The sequence below is a fragment of the Medicago sativa genome, chromosome 7 (assembly GCF_051527215.1).
Source record: "Medicago sativa cultivar Bolivia chromosome 7, Bolivia_mono, whole genome shotgun sequence".
Lineage (NCBI taxonomy): Eukaryota > Viridiplantae > Streptophyta > Magnoliopsida > Fabales > Fabaceae > Medicago > Medicago sativa.
Window position 1 is genome coordinate 347193 of NC_140755.1, and position 14873 is coordinate 362065.

General features: G+C 36.5%; 1 protein-coding gene across 4 annotated transcripts; it reads left to right on the plus strand.

Moving 5' to 3' along the window:
* The first annotated feature begins 7669 nt into the window (after positions 1–7669).
* LOC146903637 (small ribosomal subunit protein eS7z-like) lies at positions 7670–11317 on the plus strand. 4 transcript variants are annotated; one of them, XM_085725433.1, is made up of 5 exons: positions 7670–8087; positions 8328–8402; positions 8500–8594; positions 10709–10891; positions 11087–11317. In XM_085725433.1, the coding sequence occupies exons 2-5, from the start codon at positions 8342–8344 to the stop codon at positions 11204–11206; spliced, it is 459 nt and encodes a 152-aa protein (XP_085581559.1). In that variant the 5' UTR covers positions 7670–8087; positions 8328–8341; the 3' UTR covers positions 11207–11317. The 4 variants fall into 4 exon arrangements, with proteins under 4 accessions (XP_085581559.1, XP_085581562.1, XP_085581561.1 ...); XM_085725436.1 differs by having other exon boundaries at positions 7700–8087; positions 8333–8402; XM_085725435.1 differs by having other exon boundaries at positions 7909–8092.
* The last annotated feature ends 3556 nt before the right edge of the window (positions 11318–14873 follow it).

The following is a 14873-nucleotide window of genomic DNA, read 5'->3' on the forward strand; positions in this document are numbered from 1 at the left end:
TACGACTTCCATGGGATATTTTTGCATTCTCTAAAAATTAAGCCAAAATGGAGGTTAAGAAAATCTCCTCGTTAATTTAGGACATTACTCGTTTTCGACCCATTTTTACTAGGAAGGCCATAAAGTGGCCGATTTGTATTGAATCCTAGCATGTGACAATTCGTTGGATAGGTAAACAACATAACTACGACTTCCATGGGATATTTTTGCATTCTCTAAAAATTTGGCCAAAATGGAGGTTAAGAAAATCTCCTCGTTAATTTAGGACATTACTCGTTTTCGACCCTTTTTTACTAGGAAGGCCATAATGTGGCCGATTTGCATTGAATCTTAGCGTGTGACAATTCGTTGGATAGGTAAACAACATAACTACGACTTCCATGGGATATTTTTGCATTCTCTAAAAATTCGGCCAAAATGGAGGTTAAGAAAAACTCCTCGTTAATTTAGGACATTGCTCGTTTTCGACCCATTTTTACTAGGAAGGCCATAAAGTGGCCGATTTGTATTGAATCTTAGCATGTAACAATTCGTTGGATAGGTAAACAACATAACTACGACTTCCATGGTATATTTTTGCATTCTCTAAAAATTCGGCCAAAATGGAGGTTAAGAAAAACTCCTAGTCAATTTAGGACATTACTCGTTTTCGACCCTTTTTTACTAGGAAGGCCATAAAGTGGCCGATTTGCATTGAATCTTAGCGTGTGACAATTCGTTGGATAGGTAAACAACATAACTACGACTTCCATGGTATATTTTTGCATTCTCTAAAAATTCGGCCAAAATGGAGGTTAAGAAAATCTCCTCGTTTATTTAGGACATTACTCGTTTTCGACCCATTTTTACTAGGAAGGCCATAAAGTGGCCGATTTGTATTGAATCTTAGCATGTGACAATTCGTTGGATAGGTAAACAACATAACTACGACTTCCATGGGATATTTGTGCATTCTCTAAAAATTCGGCCAAAATGGAGGTTAAGAAAATCTCGTCGTTAATTTAGGACATTACTCGTTTTCGACCCTTTTTTACTAGGAAGGCCATAAAGTGGCCGATTTGTATTGAATCTTAGCATGTAACAATTCGTTGGATAGGTAAACAACATAACTACGACTTCCATGGTATATTTTTGCATTCTCTAAAAATTCGGCCAAAATGGAGGTTAAGAAAAACTCCTAGTCAATTTAGGACATTACTCGTTTTCGACCCTTTTTTACTAGGAAGGCCATAAAGTGGCCGATTTGCATTGAATCTTAGCATGTAACAATTCGTTGGATAGGTAAACAACATAACTACGACTTCCATGGTATATTTTTGCATTCTCTAAAAATTCGGCCAAAATGGAGGTTAAGAAAAACTCCTAGTCAATTTAGGACATTACTCGTTTTCGACCCTTTTTTACTAGGAAGGCCATAAAGTGGCCGATTTGCATTGAATCTTAGCGTGTGACAATTCGTTGGATAGGTAAACAACATAACTACGACTTCCATGGTATATTTTTGCATTCTCTAAAAATTCGGCCAAAATGGAGGTTAAGAAAATCTCCTCGTTTATTTAGGACATTACTCGTTTTCGACCCATTTTTACTAGGAAGGCCATAAAGTGGCCGATTTGTATTGAATCTTAGCATGTGACAATTCGTTGGATAGGTAAACAACATAACTACGACTTCCATGGGATATTTGTGCATTCTCTAAAAATTCGGCCAAAATGGAGGTTAAGAAAATCTCGTCGTTAATTTAGGACATTACTCGTTTTCGACCCTTTTTTACTAGGAAGGCCATAAAGTGGCCGATTTGTATTGAATCTTAGCATGTAACAATTCGTTGGATAGGTAAACAACATAACTACGACTTCCATGGTATATTTTTGCATTCTCTAAAAATTCGGCCAAAATGGAGGTTAAGAAAATCTCCTCGTTTATTTAGGACATTACTCGTTTTCGACCCATTTTTACTAGGAAGGCCATAAAGTGGCCGATTTGTATTGAATCTTAGCATGTGACAATTCGTTGGATAGGTAAACAACATAACTACGACTTCCATGGGATATTTGTGCATTCTCTAAAAATTCGGCCAAAATGGAGGTTAAGAAAATCTCGTCGTTAATTTAGGACATTACTCGTTTTCGACCCTTTTTTACTAGGAAGGCCATAAAGTGGCCGATTTGTATTGAATCTTAGCATGTAACAATTCGTTGGATAGGTAAACAACATAACTACGACTTCCATGGTATATTTTTGCATTCTCTAAAAATTCGGCCAAAATGGAGGTTAAGAAAAACTCCTAGTCAATTTAGGACATTACTCGTTTTCGACCCTTTTTTACTAGGAAGGCCATAAAGTGGCCGATTTGCATTGAATCTTAGCATGTAACAATTCGTTGGATAGGTAAACAACATAACTACGACTTCCATGGTATATTTTTGCATTCTCTAAAAATTCGGCCAAAATGGAGGTTAAGAAAAACTCCTAGTCAATTTAGGACATTACTCGTTTTCGACCCTTTTTTACTAGGAAGGCCATAAAGTGGCCGATTTGCATTGAATCTTAGCGTGTGACAATTCGTTGGATAGGTAAACAACATAACTACGACTTCCATGGTATATTTTTGCATTCTCTAAAAATTCGGCCAAAATGGAGGTTAAGAAAATCTCCTCGTTTATTTAGGACATTACTCGTTTTCGACCCATTTTTACTAGGAAGGCCATAAAGTGGCCGATTTGTATTGAATCTTAGCATGTGACAATTCGTTGGATAGGTAAACAACATAACTACGACTTCCATGGGATATTTGTGCATTCTCTAAAAATTCGGCCAAAATGGAGGTTAAGAAAATCTCGTCGTTAATTTAGGACATTACTCGTTTTCGACCCTTTTTTACTAGGAAGGCCATAAAGTGGCCGATTTGTATTGAATCTTAGCATGTAACAATTCGTTGGATAGGTAAACAACATAACTACGACTTCCATGGTATATTTTTGCATTCTCTAAAAATTCGGCCAAAATGGAGGTTAAGAAAATCTCCTCGTTTATTTAGGACATTACTCGTTTTCGACCCATTTTTACTAGGAAGGCCATAAAGTGGCCGATTTGTATTGAATCTTAGCATGTGACAATTCGTTGGATAGGTAAACAACATAACTACGACTTCCATGGGATATTTGTGCATTCTCTAAAAATTCGGCCAAAATGGAGGTTAAGAAAATCTCCTCGTTAATTTAGGACATTACTCGTTTTCGACCCATTTTTACGGAAGGCCTCAATGTGGCCGATTTGTATTGAATCTTAGCATGTGACAATTCGTTGGATAGGTAAACAACATAACTACGACTTCCATGGTATATTTTTGCATTCTCTAAAAATTCGGCCAAAATGGAGGTTAAGAAAATCTCCTCGTTTATTTAGGACATTACTCGTTTTCGACCCATTTTTACTAGGAAGGCCATAAAGTGGCCGATTTGTATTGAATCTTAGCATGTGACAATTCGTTGGATAGGTAAACAACATAACTACGACTTCCATGGGATATTTGTGCATTCTCTAAAAATTCGGCCAAAATGGAGGTTAAGAAAATCTCCTCGTTAATTTAGGACATTACTCGTTTTCGACCCATTTTTACGGAAGGCCTCAATGTGGCCGATTTGTATTGAATCTTAGCATGTGACAATTCGTTGGATAGGTAAACAACATAACTACGACTTCCACGGGATACTTCTGCATTCTCTAAAAATTCGGCCAAAATGGAGGTTAAGAAAATATCCTCGTTAATTTAGGACATTACTCGTTTTCGACCCATTTTTACTAGGAAGGCCATAAAGTGGCCGATTTGCATTGAATCTTAGCATGTGACAATTCGTTGGATAGGTAAACAACATAACTACGACTTCCATGGTATATTTTTGCATTCTCTAAAAATTCGGCCAAAATGGAGGTTAAGAAAATCTCCTCGTTTATTTAGGACATTACTCGTTTTCGACCCATTTTTACTAGGAAGGCCATAAAGTGGCCGATTTGTATTGAATCTTAGCATGTGACAATTCGTTGGATAGGTAAACAACATAACTACGACTTCCATGGGATATTTGTGCATTCTCTAAAAATTCGGCCAAAGTGGAGGTTAAGAAAATCTCGTCGTTAATTTAGGACATTACTCGTTTTCGACCCTTTTTTACTAGGAAGGCCATAAAGTGGCCGATTTGTATTGAATCTTAGCATGTAACAATTCGTTGGATAGGTAAACAACATAACTACGACTTCCATGGTATATTTTTGCATTCTCTAAAAATTCGGCCAAAATGGAGGTTAAGAAAAACTCCTAGTCAATTTAGGACATTACTCGTTTTCGACCCATTTTTACTAGGAAGGCCATAAAGTGGCCGATTTGTATTGAATCTTAGCATGTGACAATTCGTTGGATAGGTAAACAACATAACTACGACTTCCATGGGATATTTGTGCATTCTCTAAAAATTCGGCCAAAATGGAGGTTAAGAAAATCTCGTCGTTAATTTAGGACATTACTCGTTTTCGACCCTTTTTTACTAGGAAGGCCATAAAGTGGCCGATTTGTATTGAATCTTAGCATGTAACAATTCGTTGGATAGGTAAACAACATAACTACGACTTCCATGGTATATTTTTGCATTCTCTAAAAATTCGGCCAAAATGGAGGTTAAGAAAATCTCCTCGTTTATTTAGGACATTACTCGTTTTCGACCCATTTTTACTAGGAAGGCCATAAAGTGGCCGATTTGTATTGAATCTTAGCATGTGAAAATTCGTTGGATAGGTAAACAACATAACTACGACTTCCATGGGATATTTGTGCATTCTCTAAAAATTCGGCCAAAATGGAGGTTAAGAAAATCTCCTCGTTAATTTAGGACATTACTCGTTTTCGACCCATTTTTACGGAAGGCCTCAATGTGGCCGATTTGTATTGAATCTTAGCATGTGACAATTCGTTGGATAGGTAAACAACATAACTACGACTTCCACGGGATACTTCTGCATTCTCTAAAAATTCGGCCAAAATGGAGGTTAAGAAAATATCCTCGTTAATTTAGGACATTACTCGTTTTCGACCCATTTTTACTAGGAAGGCCATAAAGTGGCCGATTTGCATTGAATCTTAGCATGTGACAATTCGTTGGATAGGTAAACAACATAACTACGACTTCCATGGTATATTTTTGCATTCTCTAAAAATTCGGCCAAAATGGAGGTTAAGAAAATCTCCTCGTTTATTTAGGACATTACTCGTTTTCGACCCATTTTTACTAGGAAGGCCATAAAGTGGCCGATTTGTATTGAATCTTAGCATGTGACAATTCGTTGGATAGGTAAACAACATAACTACGACTTCCATGGGATATTTGTGCATTCTCTAAAAATTCGGCCAAAATGGAGGTTAAGAAAATCTCGTCGTTAATTTAGGACATTACTCGTTTTCGACCCTTTTTTACTAGGAAGGCCATAAAGTGGCCGATTTGTATTGAATCTTAGCATGTAACAATTCGTTGGATAGGTAAACAACATAACTACGACTTCCATGGTATATTTTTGCATTCTCTAAAAATTCGGCCAAAATGGAGGTTAAGAAAAACTCCTAGTCAATTTAGGACATTACTCGTTTTCGACCCATTTTTACTAGGAAGGCCATAAAGTGGCCGATTTGTATTGAATCTTAGCATGTGACAATTCGTTGGATAGGTAAACAACATAACTACGACTTCCATGGGATATTTGTGCATTCTCTAAAAATTCGGCCAAAATGGAGGTTAAGAAAATCTCGTCGTTAATTTAGGACATTACTCGTTTTCGACCCTTTTTTACTAGGAAGGCCATAAAGTGGCCGATTTGTATTGAATCTTAGCATGTAACAATTCGTTGGATAGGTAAACAACATAACTACGACTTCCATGGTATATTTTTGCATTCTCTAAAAATTCGGCCAAAATGGAGGTTAAGAAAAACTCCTAGTCAATTTAGGACATTACTCGTTTTCGACCCTTTTTTACTAGGAAGGCCATAAAGTGGCCGATTTGCATTGAATCTTAGCGTGTGACAATTCGTTGGATAGGTAAACAACATAACTATGACTTCCATGGTATATTTTTGCATTCTCTAAAAATTCGGCCAAAATGGAGGTTAAGAAAATCTCCTCGTTTATTTAGGACATTACTCGTTTTCGACCCATTTTTACTAGGAAGGCCATAAAGTGGCCGATTTGTATTGAATCTTAGCATGTGACAATTCGTTGGATAGGTAAACAACATAACTACGACTTCCATGGGATATTTGTGCATTCTCTAAAAATTCGGCCAAAATGGAGGTTAAGAAAATCTCCTCGTTAATTTAGGACATTACTCGTTTTCGACCCATTTTTACGGAAGGCCTCAATGTGGCCGATTTGTATTGAATCTTAGCATGTGACAATTCGTTGGATAGGTAAACAACATAACTACGACTTCCACGGGATACTTTTGCATTCTCTAAAAATTCGGCCAAAATGGAGGTTAAGAAAATATCCTCGTTAATTTAGGACATTACTCGTTTTCGACCCATTTTTACTAGGAAGGCCATAAAGTGGCCGATTTGCATTGAATCTTAGCATGTGACAATTCGTTGGATAGGTAAACAACATAACTACGACTTCCATGGGATACTTTTGCATTCTCTAAAAATTCGGCCAAAATGGAGGTTAAGAAAATCTCCTCGTTAATTTAGGACATTACTCGTTTTCGACCCATTTTTACTAGGAAGGCCATAAAGTGGCCGATTTGTATTGAATCTTAGCATGTGACAATTCGTTGGATAGGTAAACAACATAACTACGACTTCCATGGGATATTTTTGCGTTCTCTAAAAATTTGGCCAAAATGGAGGTTAAGAAAATCTCCTCGTTAATTTAGGACATTACTCGTTTTCGACCCTTTTTTACTAGGAAGGCCATAATGTGGCCGATTTGCATTGAATCTTAGCATGTGACAATTCGTTGGATAGGTAAACAACATAACTACGACTTCCATGGGATACTTTTGCATTCTCTAAAAATTCGGCCAAAATGGAGGTTAAGAAAAACTCCTCGTTAATTTAGGATATTGCTCGTTTTCGACCCATTTTTACTAGGAAGGCCATAAAGTGGCCGATTTGTATTGAATCTTAGCATGTGACAATTCGTTGGATAGGTAAACAACATAACTACGACTTCCATGGGATATTTGTGCATTCTCTAAAAATTTGGCCAAAATCGTGGTTAAGAAAATCTCCTCGTTAATTTAGGACATTACTCGTTTTCGACCCTTTTTTACTAGGAAGGCCATAATGTGGCCGATTTGCATTGAATCTTAGCGTGTGACAATTCGTTGGATAGGTAAACAACATAACTACGACTTCCATTTGAGATATTTGCATTCTCTAAAAATTCGGCCAAAATGGAGGTTAAGAAAATCTCCTCGTTAATTTAGGACATTACTCGCACTACAAGAAATTTGTACAATTGCGACAGATGATTTGCGACAGTTCAATAATAACTGTCGCAATTTGGTATTTGCGACATGTCTTGTGACAGGTAAACCCAAGGGTCGCAGGATTTTAAGTGAAATTGAGGACGTGTCCCTCTTAGCATATACCGTGCTAAACTTTTGTCAAGTGAAAACCCATTAACTTCTCTCTCTCTTCTCTCAGATCTAATGAATCGTCCCTTCTCTCCTCCTTCCCATCAAATTCAAATCCTCTATTTTTCCCAAAATTGTCAAAATCATCCAATCTCTTCTCTCAGATCTAATATAACGTACTACCGCGTTAACCTCCGCTCCCAATCGAAGATGTTTACAAAACCCTTTCTCCTTCCCGCTCCCAATCGATTCTAAACCTGGGCTCGTAAATTCGGCCACAACTAACTAGCTAGCTACAATACAAATACAACATAGTTGGTTGGTTTCTAGGTTTTCAGAATCCCCAATTTCCCAATTTCAATCGCATCGTTACAACGCCTAAGCTTGAGGGTTGCGCTCCAATACCCCAATTTCAATTTCCTTCATAACGCATCGCTGTTATCCTTAACAGTACCCAGCCAGCAGGTTAGGTTTATTGATATTCTGAATTGAATTGATTTCTTCTTGCTTAACATGATTGAAACTTTTAATCATGAGGGTTAACCTAATCCTAAACTTCACATGTCATCAATAGTTTCATAGAGGCTCGCAGCTGATGCCTCATTTGATAAGCTCACTTCTCACAGAAACACAATCGTGTCTATAGTCCACAGTTTTAGTCATCTCAATTTGATTGATTTGGGTTTTTTAATCATCACAACTTAGCTTAGCTTATTAGTATGGAAGATTCTGAGGCCAAACCTGCTGCTTCTGCTGCAAATCACCAAACTCAACAAGAAGGTACTTGCATTATTATGTTCCTCTGCATTTTATTTTATTTTTGTACTGTTATTTACTTACTTACTACGTGTTTGTTTGTTTGTTTGTTGTTCTTCAGTGTGTGGTTTGTTTAAGAAGGTTGTCAACAAGAATAAGAAGAATTTGAGGAGGAAGCGTGCCATTGAGATTGAGAATTATAATTTAAGATCACAGGTATCTTATTTTATGCATTCAGTGACAGTGTCCCCTTCCTTGCTATAGATGTTTAAATTGAATTTTATGAAAATTGACTTATAACTGGCAAGCTATATTGTTTATCTACCACTCAGTTTTACATGACTAAAGAGTTGGATTTCAATTTAGACTTCAGGTCAATGTTCAATTGCAATGCACATGCTAGAGATGTATTTAAGATTCCTTGAGCTAACACTAATTGACCTTCAAATTAGATTAAGCCATGAGAATATGAGACCATGCAGTTGGGGACAATATCAGTGAACCTTTAGGCCAAAACAATGACACTTTCAATTTTCAAGCTTATGTCTATTAGTCTTCTCTAGTTTTGTGATGGATGTGTTTGTGGCTTACTGATCCAACAGTTTTGTATCTTGCGCTGAATAATTGAAGGACATGTCTAAGAGGCTACCTTGAGGCTGACTATCCCAAACCTACAAGTCATGCCTAAGGCATGTGTGTCAATCTGCAAACTGAACCTTTCTCATTGACAATCAGATGCGATTGATATGGCCTCATTGACAATTCCATTATGGTTGCAAAGGCATACTAGTTACCCTGTTTTCTAATTTAATATGAAGCGCTTCTCATTTTACACTATTGATTTCTTAAGTCTGCTGGTGTTTTTGAAAGTCTTTTTTCCTCTCCTGAACAAGGTAGTTATGTACACGCTAGACAGAACCATACTATGATGCTGCTGCGTGGTGAATGTCAAAATCCCACGTGTTTTTTATGAAAATCTAATTAACATTTGTCTGCAATTATTCACGTTTGTTTATTATCTTTAGGTATCCTCTATAAGGCTATGCTAATAGAGTTAGTCTAACAAGAAGTCACCGGCTATAAGAAAACATTTTGGCTGTACATAGCCTTAAACATCAATATGACAATACTTGTGTGGCACATATGCTTTCCCTTTCTTATCTTTGAATTTTACTTATCAATGATTTAGATTAATGTGTTCTAGTGTTTCCCTACAGTGCCATAGTAACATATTCTACAATATTTAATGAATTGGGATCATTGTCATCTACGTACTTGATCTTGCAATATTACTTTGTTTTTCTGTTTGTGGTTAACAAAACACATACATTGAAATCCACCTTGTACATTAAATTGCATATACTATATACCTAATATCATATACATGCTACAACCTAAGACTCTTCTAAGTTCTCTATTATAATTGCCTATTGGTAATATGTATATATAGTTGCTTCAGTTGCTGCTATTTAAATTGAATTTTCCATGTTTAGCATATGCAATCATTCAGCTAGGTTTGTGTATTACAGGCATCAAAATAGGAGTTGCATGCTATGATCAGAATTCGATTTTATGATACTATTTTTCAGTAAGATTCTGATACTATTTTCGATTTTATGCATTAAGATAGTCAATTTCAGAATTCGAATCTGATACCCATTATATGATTTTGAATTTCATTTTCAATTTTATGAATTTCTGAATCTGAATTTGAATCTCAGATGGTTAATTTTCAAACTCACATGATTTTTTTTTTCATTATTATCACATCTGATTTCGTTGGGGTATGTTTTTCTTAGGTTATCCGTAATTGTGTTTTTGGACTCTTGGCTAAATATATGTTTCTGCTGCAAGAAGTGTTAAATTTAGATCAGTGGTAGTCTGAACATCCTTGTATTCCTTTGTTCTTATCGATTCATGAGATTGTTAGTTATTCTTTCTAATTGTAACGTCTTACATCTGTTATCAAGATTTTGTCCACTGACAGTTCTTGGTTCCAATTTCTTTGTCCTTATTCATCTGATTTTCAATCCCCTTGGTTTTTAAGTTGCTTTAATTTATATTTACTTGGAGTAGTTCTATTCAGCTGTAAAACTGTAATTAATCAAGCTGTAGTGAAAGCATGTGTTTGGTTTTGCTTCACTGTTTTCATAAACAAAAACTCACGATTACATGCAAGTTCCACTCTGTAGCTTCTTTTTCAAGTCAAAATGAAGCCAAACCAAACATACTCTAAATAATTTGATGATAGGAAACATTAGCAGTGAAAATCTTGTTCTCATGTTTGGATGCTTCATTGTACTGTATTCTAATGAACCTTTAACCTGTAGGATGTAATCCTCATTGCCACCAGGAGAATCGTCAGGCCACCAAAGAAAGGCTCTGCTGCTCAGCGTCCACGCAGCCGTACACTCACTGCTGTCCACGAGGCAATGCTCGAGGATGTCGTGTTGCCTGCTGAGATTGTTGGCAAACGTACCAGATACAGAATTGATGGATCCAAGATCATGAAGGTAAACTATTCTAACAGCCAAATAACTTCCTGTTTTGTGTTCAATCAACCAAAACTTAAAACAAATACATCACTTGTTATTTTGCAAAATCACTCTGGTGGAATTTATTTACATGATAGTCGTTTTTATTATGCTATAATATTAAAAAGAATAAGAAATAATGTTAATTTAATTCTTGTGGGTTTGTGTTTATAGGTGTTTTTGGACCCAAAGGAGAGAAACAATACTGAATACAAGCTCGATACATTTTCTGCAGTTTACAGGAAACTTTCAGGCAAAGATGTCGTGTTTGAGTACCCTGTTACAGAGGCTTAGATTCTACTATTTTTCTCAGTTTTGGATTTTTCTTTAATGAACTGCATATGATGAATGTTTATGGTTAAATTTTGTTGAAGTTCTCTTATGATTCTGGATTTTGTTTGTCAATGTAGCCTATGGTACATTATTTATTATAGGAAAAATATTAAGTTAATTATAATGCAGCCTTATATGTGGGATGCTCATATGTGCCAGGGATTTACTTTCCTTGCTGATTCAGGATTCAATTTTTTATTTTTTTTTAAAAAAACTAAACATTTGCGACTGTTGTGAAGGGTCGCAATTGCACCATTCAATTTTTTTTTAAAAAAAACTAAACATTTGCGACTGTTGTGAAGGGTCGCAAGCCACCATTTTATTAAAAAAAAGATTTAACATATGCGACGGTTGTGAAGGGTCGCAAGCCCCTTCAAAACTAAGTGAAAACTCTTCATTTGCGACTGTTAGGAACTGTCGTAATAACATTTGCGACGGTTGGTGCGGCTGTTATGCGAAGGGTCGCAAATGACTGTTGCGACCCCAACATTGGCGCCTGTTGGGGAACAGTCGCAAATGTACATTTGCGACCCTTCTAACAGTCGCAATCGTCAATTTTAAAGGTCGCAAAACGCGTTTTTTCTTGTAGTGTCGTTTTCGACCCATTTTTACTAGGAAGGCCAAAAAGTGGCCGATTTGTATTGAATCTTAGCATGTAACAATTCGTTGGATAGGTAAACAACATAACTACGACTTCCATGGTATATTTTTGCATTCTCTAAAAATTCGGCCAAAATGGAGGTTAAGAAAAACTCCTAGTCAATTTAGGACATTACTCGTTTTCGACCCTTTTTTACTAGGAAGGCCATAAAGTGGCCGATTTGCATTGAATCTTAGCGTGTGACAATTCGTTGGATAGGTAAACAACATAACTACGACTTCCATGGTATATTTTTGCATTCTCTAAAAATTCGGCCAAAATGGAGGTTAAGAAAATCTCCTCGTTTATTTAGGACATTACTCGTTTTCGACCCATTTTTAATAGGAAGGCCATAAAGTGGCCGATTTGTATTGAATCTTAGCATGTGACAATTCGTTGGATAGGTAAACAACATAACTACGACTTCCATGGGATATTTGTGCATTCTCTAAAAATTCGGCCAAAATGGAGGTTAAGAAAATCTCCTCGTTAATTTAGGACATTACTCGTTTTCGACCCATTTTTACGGAAGGCCTCAATGTGGCCGATTTGTATTGAATCTTAGCATGTGACAATTCGTTGGATAGGTAAACAACATAACTACGACTTCCACGGGATACTTTTGCATTCTCTAAAAATTCGGCCAAAATGGAGGTTAAGAAAATATCCTCGTTAATTTAGGACATTACTCGTTTTCGACCCATTTTTACTAGGAAGGCCATAAAGTGGCCGATTTGCATTGAATCTTAGCATGTGACAATTCGTTGGATAGGTAAACAACATAACTACGACTTCCATGGGATACTTTTGCATTCTCTAAAAATTCGGCCAAAATGGAGGTTAAGAAAATCTCCTCGTTAATTTAGGACATTACTCGTTTTCGACCCATTTTTACTAGGAAGGCCATAAAGTGGCCGATTTGTATTGAATCTTAGCATGTGACAATTCGTTGGATAGGTAAACAACATAACTACGACTTCCATGGGATATTTTTGCATTCTCTAAAGATTTGGCCAAAATGGAGGTTAAGAAAATCTCCTCGTTAATTTAGGACATTACTCGTTTTCGACCCTTTTTTACTAGGAAGGCCATAATGTGGCCGATTTGCATTGAATCTTAGCATGTGACAATTCGTTGGATAGGTAAACAACATAACTACGACTTCCATGGGATACTTTTGCATTCTCTAAAAATTCGGCCAAAATGGAGGTTAAGAAAAACTCCTCGTTAATTTAGGATATTGCTCGTTTTCGACCCATTTTTACTAGGAAGGCCATAAAGTGGCCGATTTGTATTGAATCTTAGCATGTGACAATTCGTTGGATAGGTAAACAACATAACTACGACTTCCATGGGATATTTGTGCATTCTCTAAAAATTTGGCCAAAATCGTGGTTAAGAAAATCTCCTCATTAATTTAGGACATTACTCGTTTTCGACCCTTTTTTACTAGGAAGGCCATAATGTGGCCGATTTGCATTGAATCTTAGCGTGTGACAATTCGTTGGATAGGTAAACAACATAACTACGACTTCCATTTGAGATATTTGCATTCTCTAAAAATTCGGCCAAAATGGAGGTTAAGAAAATCTCCTCGTTAATTTAGGACATTACTCGTTTTCGACCCATTTTTACTAGGAAGGCCAGAAAGTGGCCGATTTGTATTGAATCTTAGCATGTAACAATTCGTTGGATAGGTAAACAACATAACTACGACTTCCATGGTATATTTTTGCATTCTCTAAAAATTCGGCCAAAATGGAGGTTAAGAAAAACTCCTAGTCAATTTAGGACATTACTCGTTTTCGACCCTTTTTTACTAGGAAGGCCATAAAGTGGCCGATTTGCATTGAATCTTAGCGTGTGACAATTCGTTGGATAGGTAAACAACATAACTACGACTTCCATGGTATATTTTTGCATTCTCTAAAAATTCGGCCAAAATGGAGGTTAAGAAAATCTCCTCGTTTATTTAGGACATTACTCGTTTTCGACCCATTTTTAATAGGAAGGCCATAAAGTGGCCGATTTGTATTGAATCTTAGCATGTGACAATTCGTTGGATAGGTAAACAACATAACTACGACTTCCATGGGATATTTGTGCATTCTCTAAAAATTCGGCCAAAATGGAGGTTAAGAAAATCTCCTCGTTAATTTAGGACATTACTCGTTTTCGACCCTTTTTTACTAGGAAGGCCATAATGTGGCCGATTTGCATTGAATCTTAGCATGTGACAATTCGTTGGATAGGTAAACAACATAACTACGACTTCCATGGGATATTTTTGCATTCTCTAAAAATTCGGCCAGAATGGAGGTTAAGAAAATCTCCTCGTTAATTTAGGACATTACTCGTTTTCGACCCATTTTTACTAGGAATGCCATAAAGTGGCCGATTTGTATTGAATCTTAGCATGTGACAATTCGTTGGATAGGTAAACAACATAACTACGACTTCCATGGGATATTTTTGCATTCTCTAAAAATTAAGCCAAAATGGAGGTTAAGAAAATCTCCTCGTTAATTTAGGACATTACTCGTTTTCGACCCTTTTTTACTAGGAAGGCCATAATGTGGCCGATTTGCATTGAATCTTAGCATGTGACAATTCGTTGGATAGGTAAACAACATAACTACGACTTCCATGGGATACTTTTGCATTCTCTAAAAATTCGGCCAAAATGGAGGTTAAGAAAAACTCCTCGTTAATTTAGGATATTGCTCGTTTTCGACCCATTTTTACTAGGAAGGCCATAAAGTGGCCGATTTGTATTGAATCTTAGCATGTGACAATTCATTGGATAGGTAAACAACATAACTACGACTTCCATGGGATATTTGTGCATTCTCTAAAAATTTGGCCAAAATCGTGGTTAAGAAAATCTCCTCGTTAATTTAGGACATTACTCGTTTTCGACCCTTTTTTACTAGGAAGGCCATAATGTGGCCGATTTGCGTTGAATCTTAGCGTGTGACAATTCGTTGG

Excerpts from the sequence above, each read along its gene's own strand:
- LOC146903637 (XM_085725433.1), top strand. The coding sequence starts at position 8,342 with ATGGAAGATTCTGAGGCCAAACCTGCTGCTTCTGCTGCAAATCACCAA. Across the intron at positions 8,403-8,499 it reads TCACCAAACTCAACAAGAAG|TGTGTGGTTTGTTTAAGAAG; the intron begins GTACTTGCATTA and ends GTTGTTCTTCAG. Across the intron at positions 10,892-11,086 it reads ATGGATCCAAGATCATGAAG|GTGTTTTTGGACCCAAAGGA; the intron begins GTAAACTATTCT and ends TTGTGTTTATAG.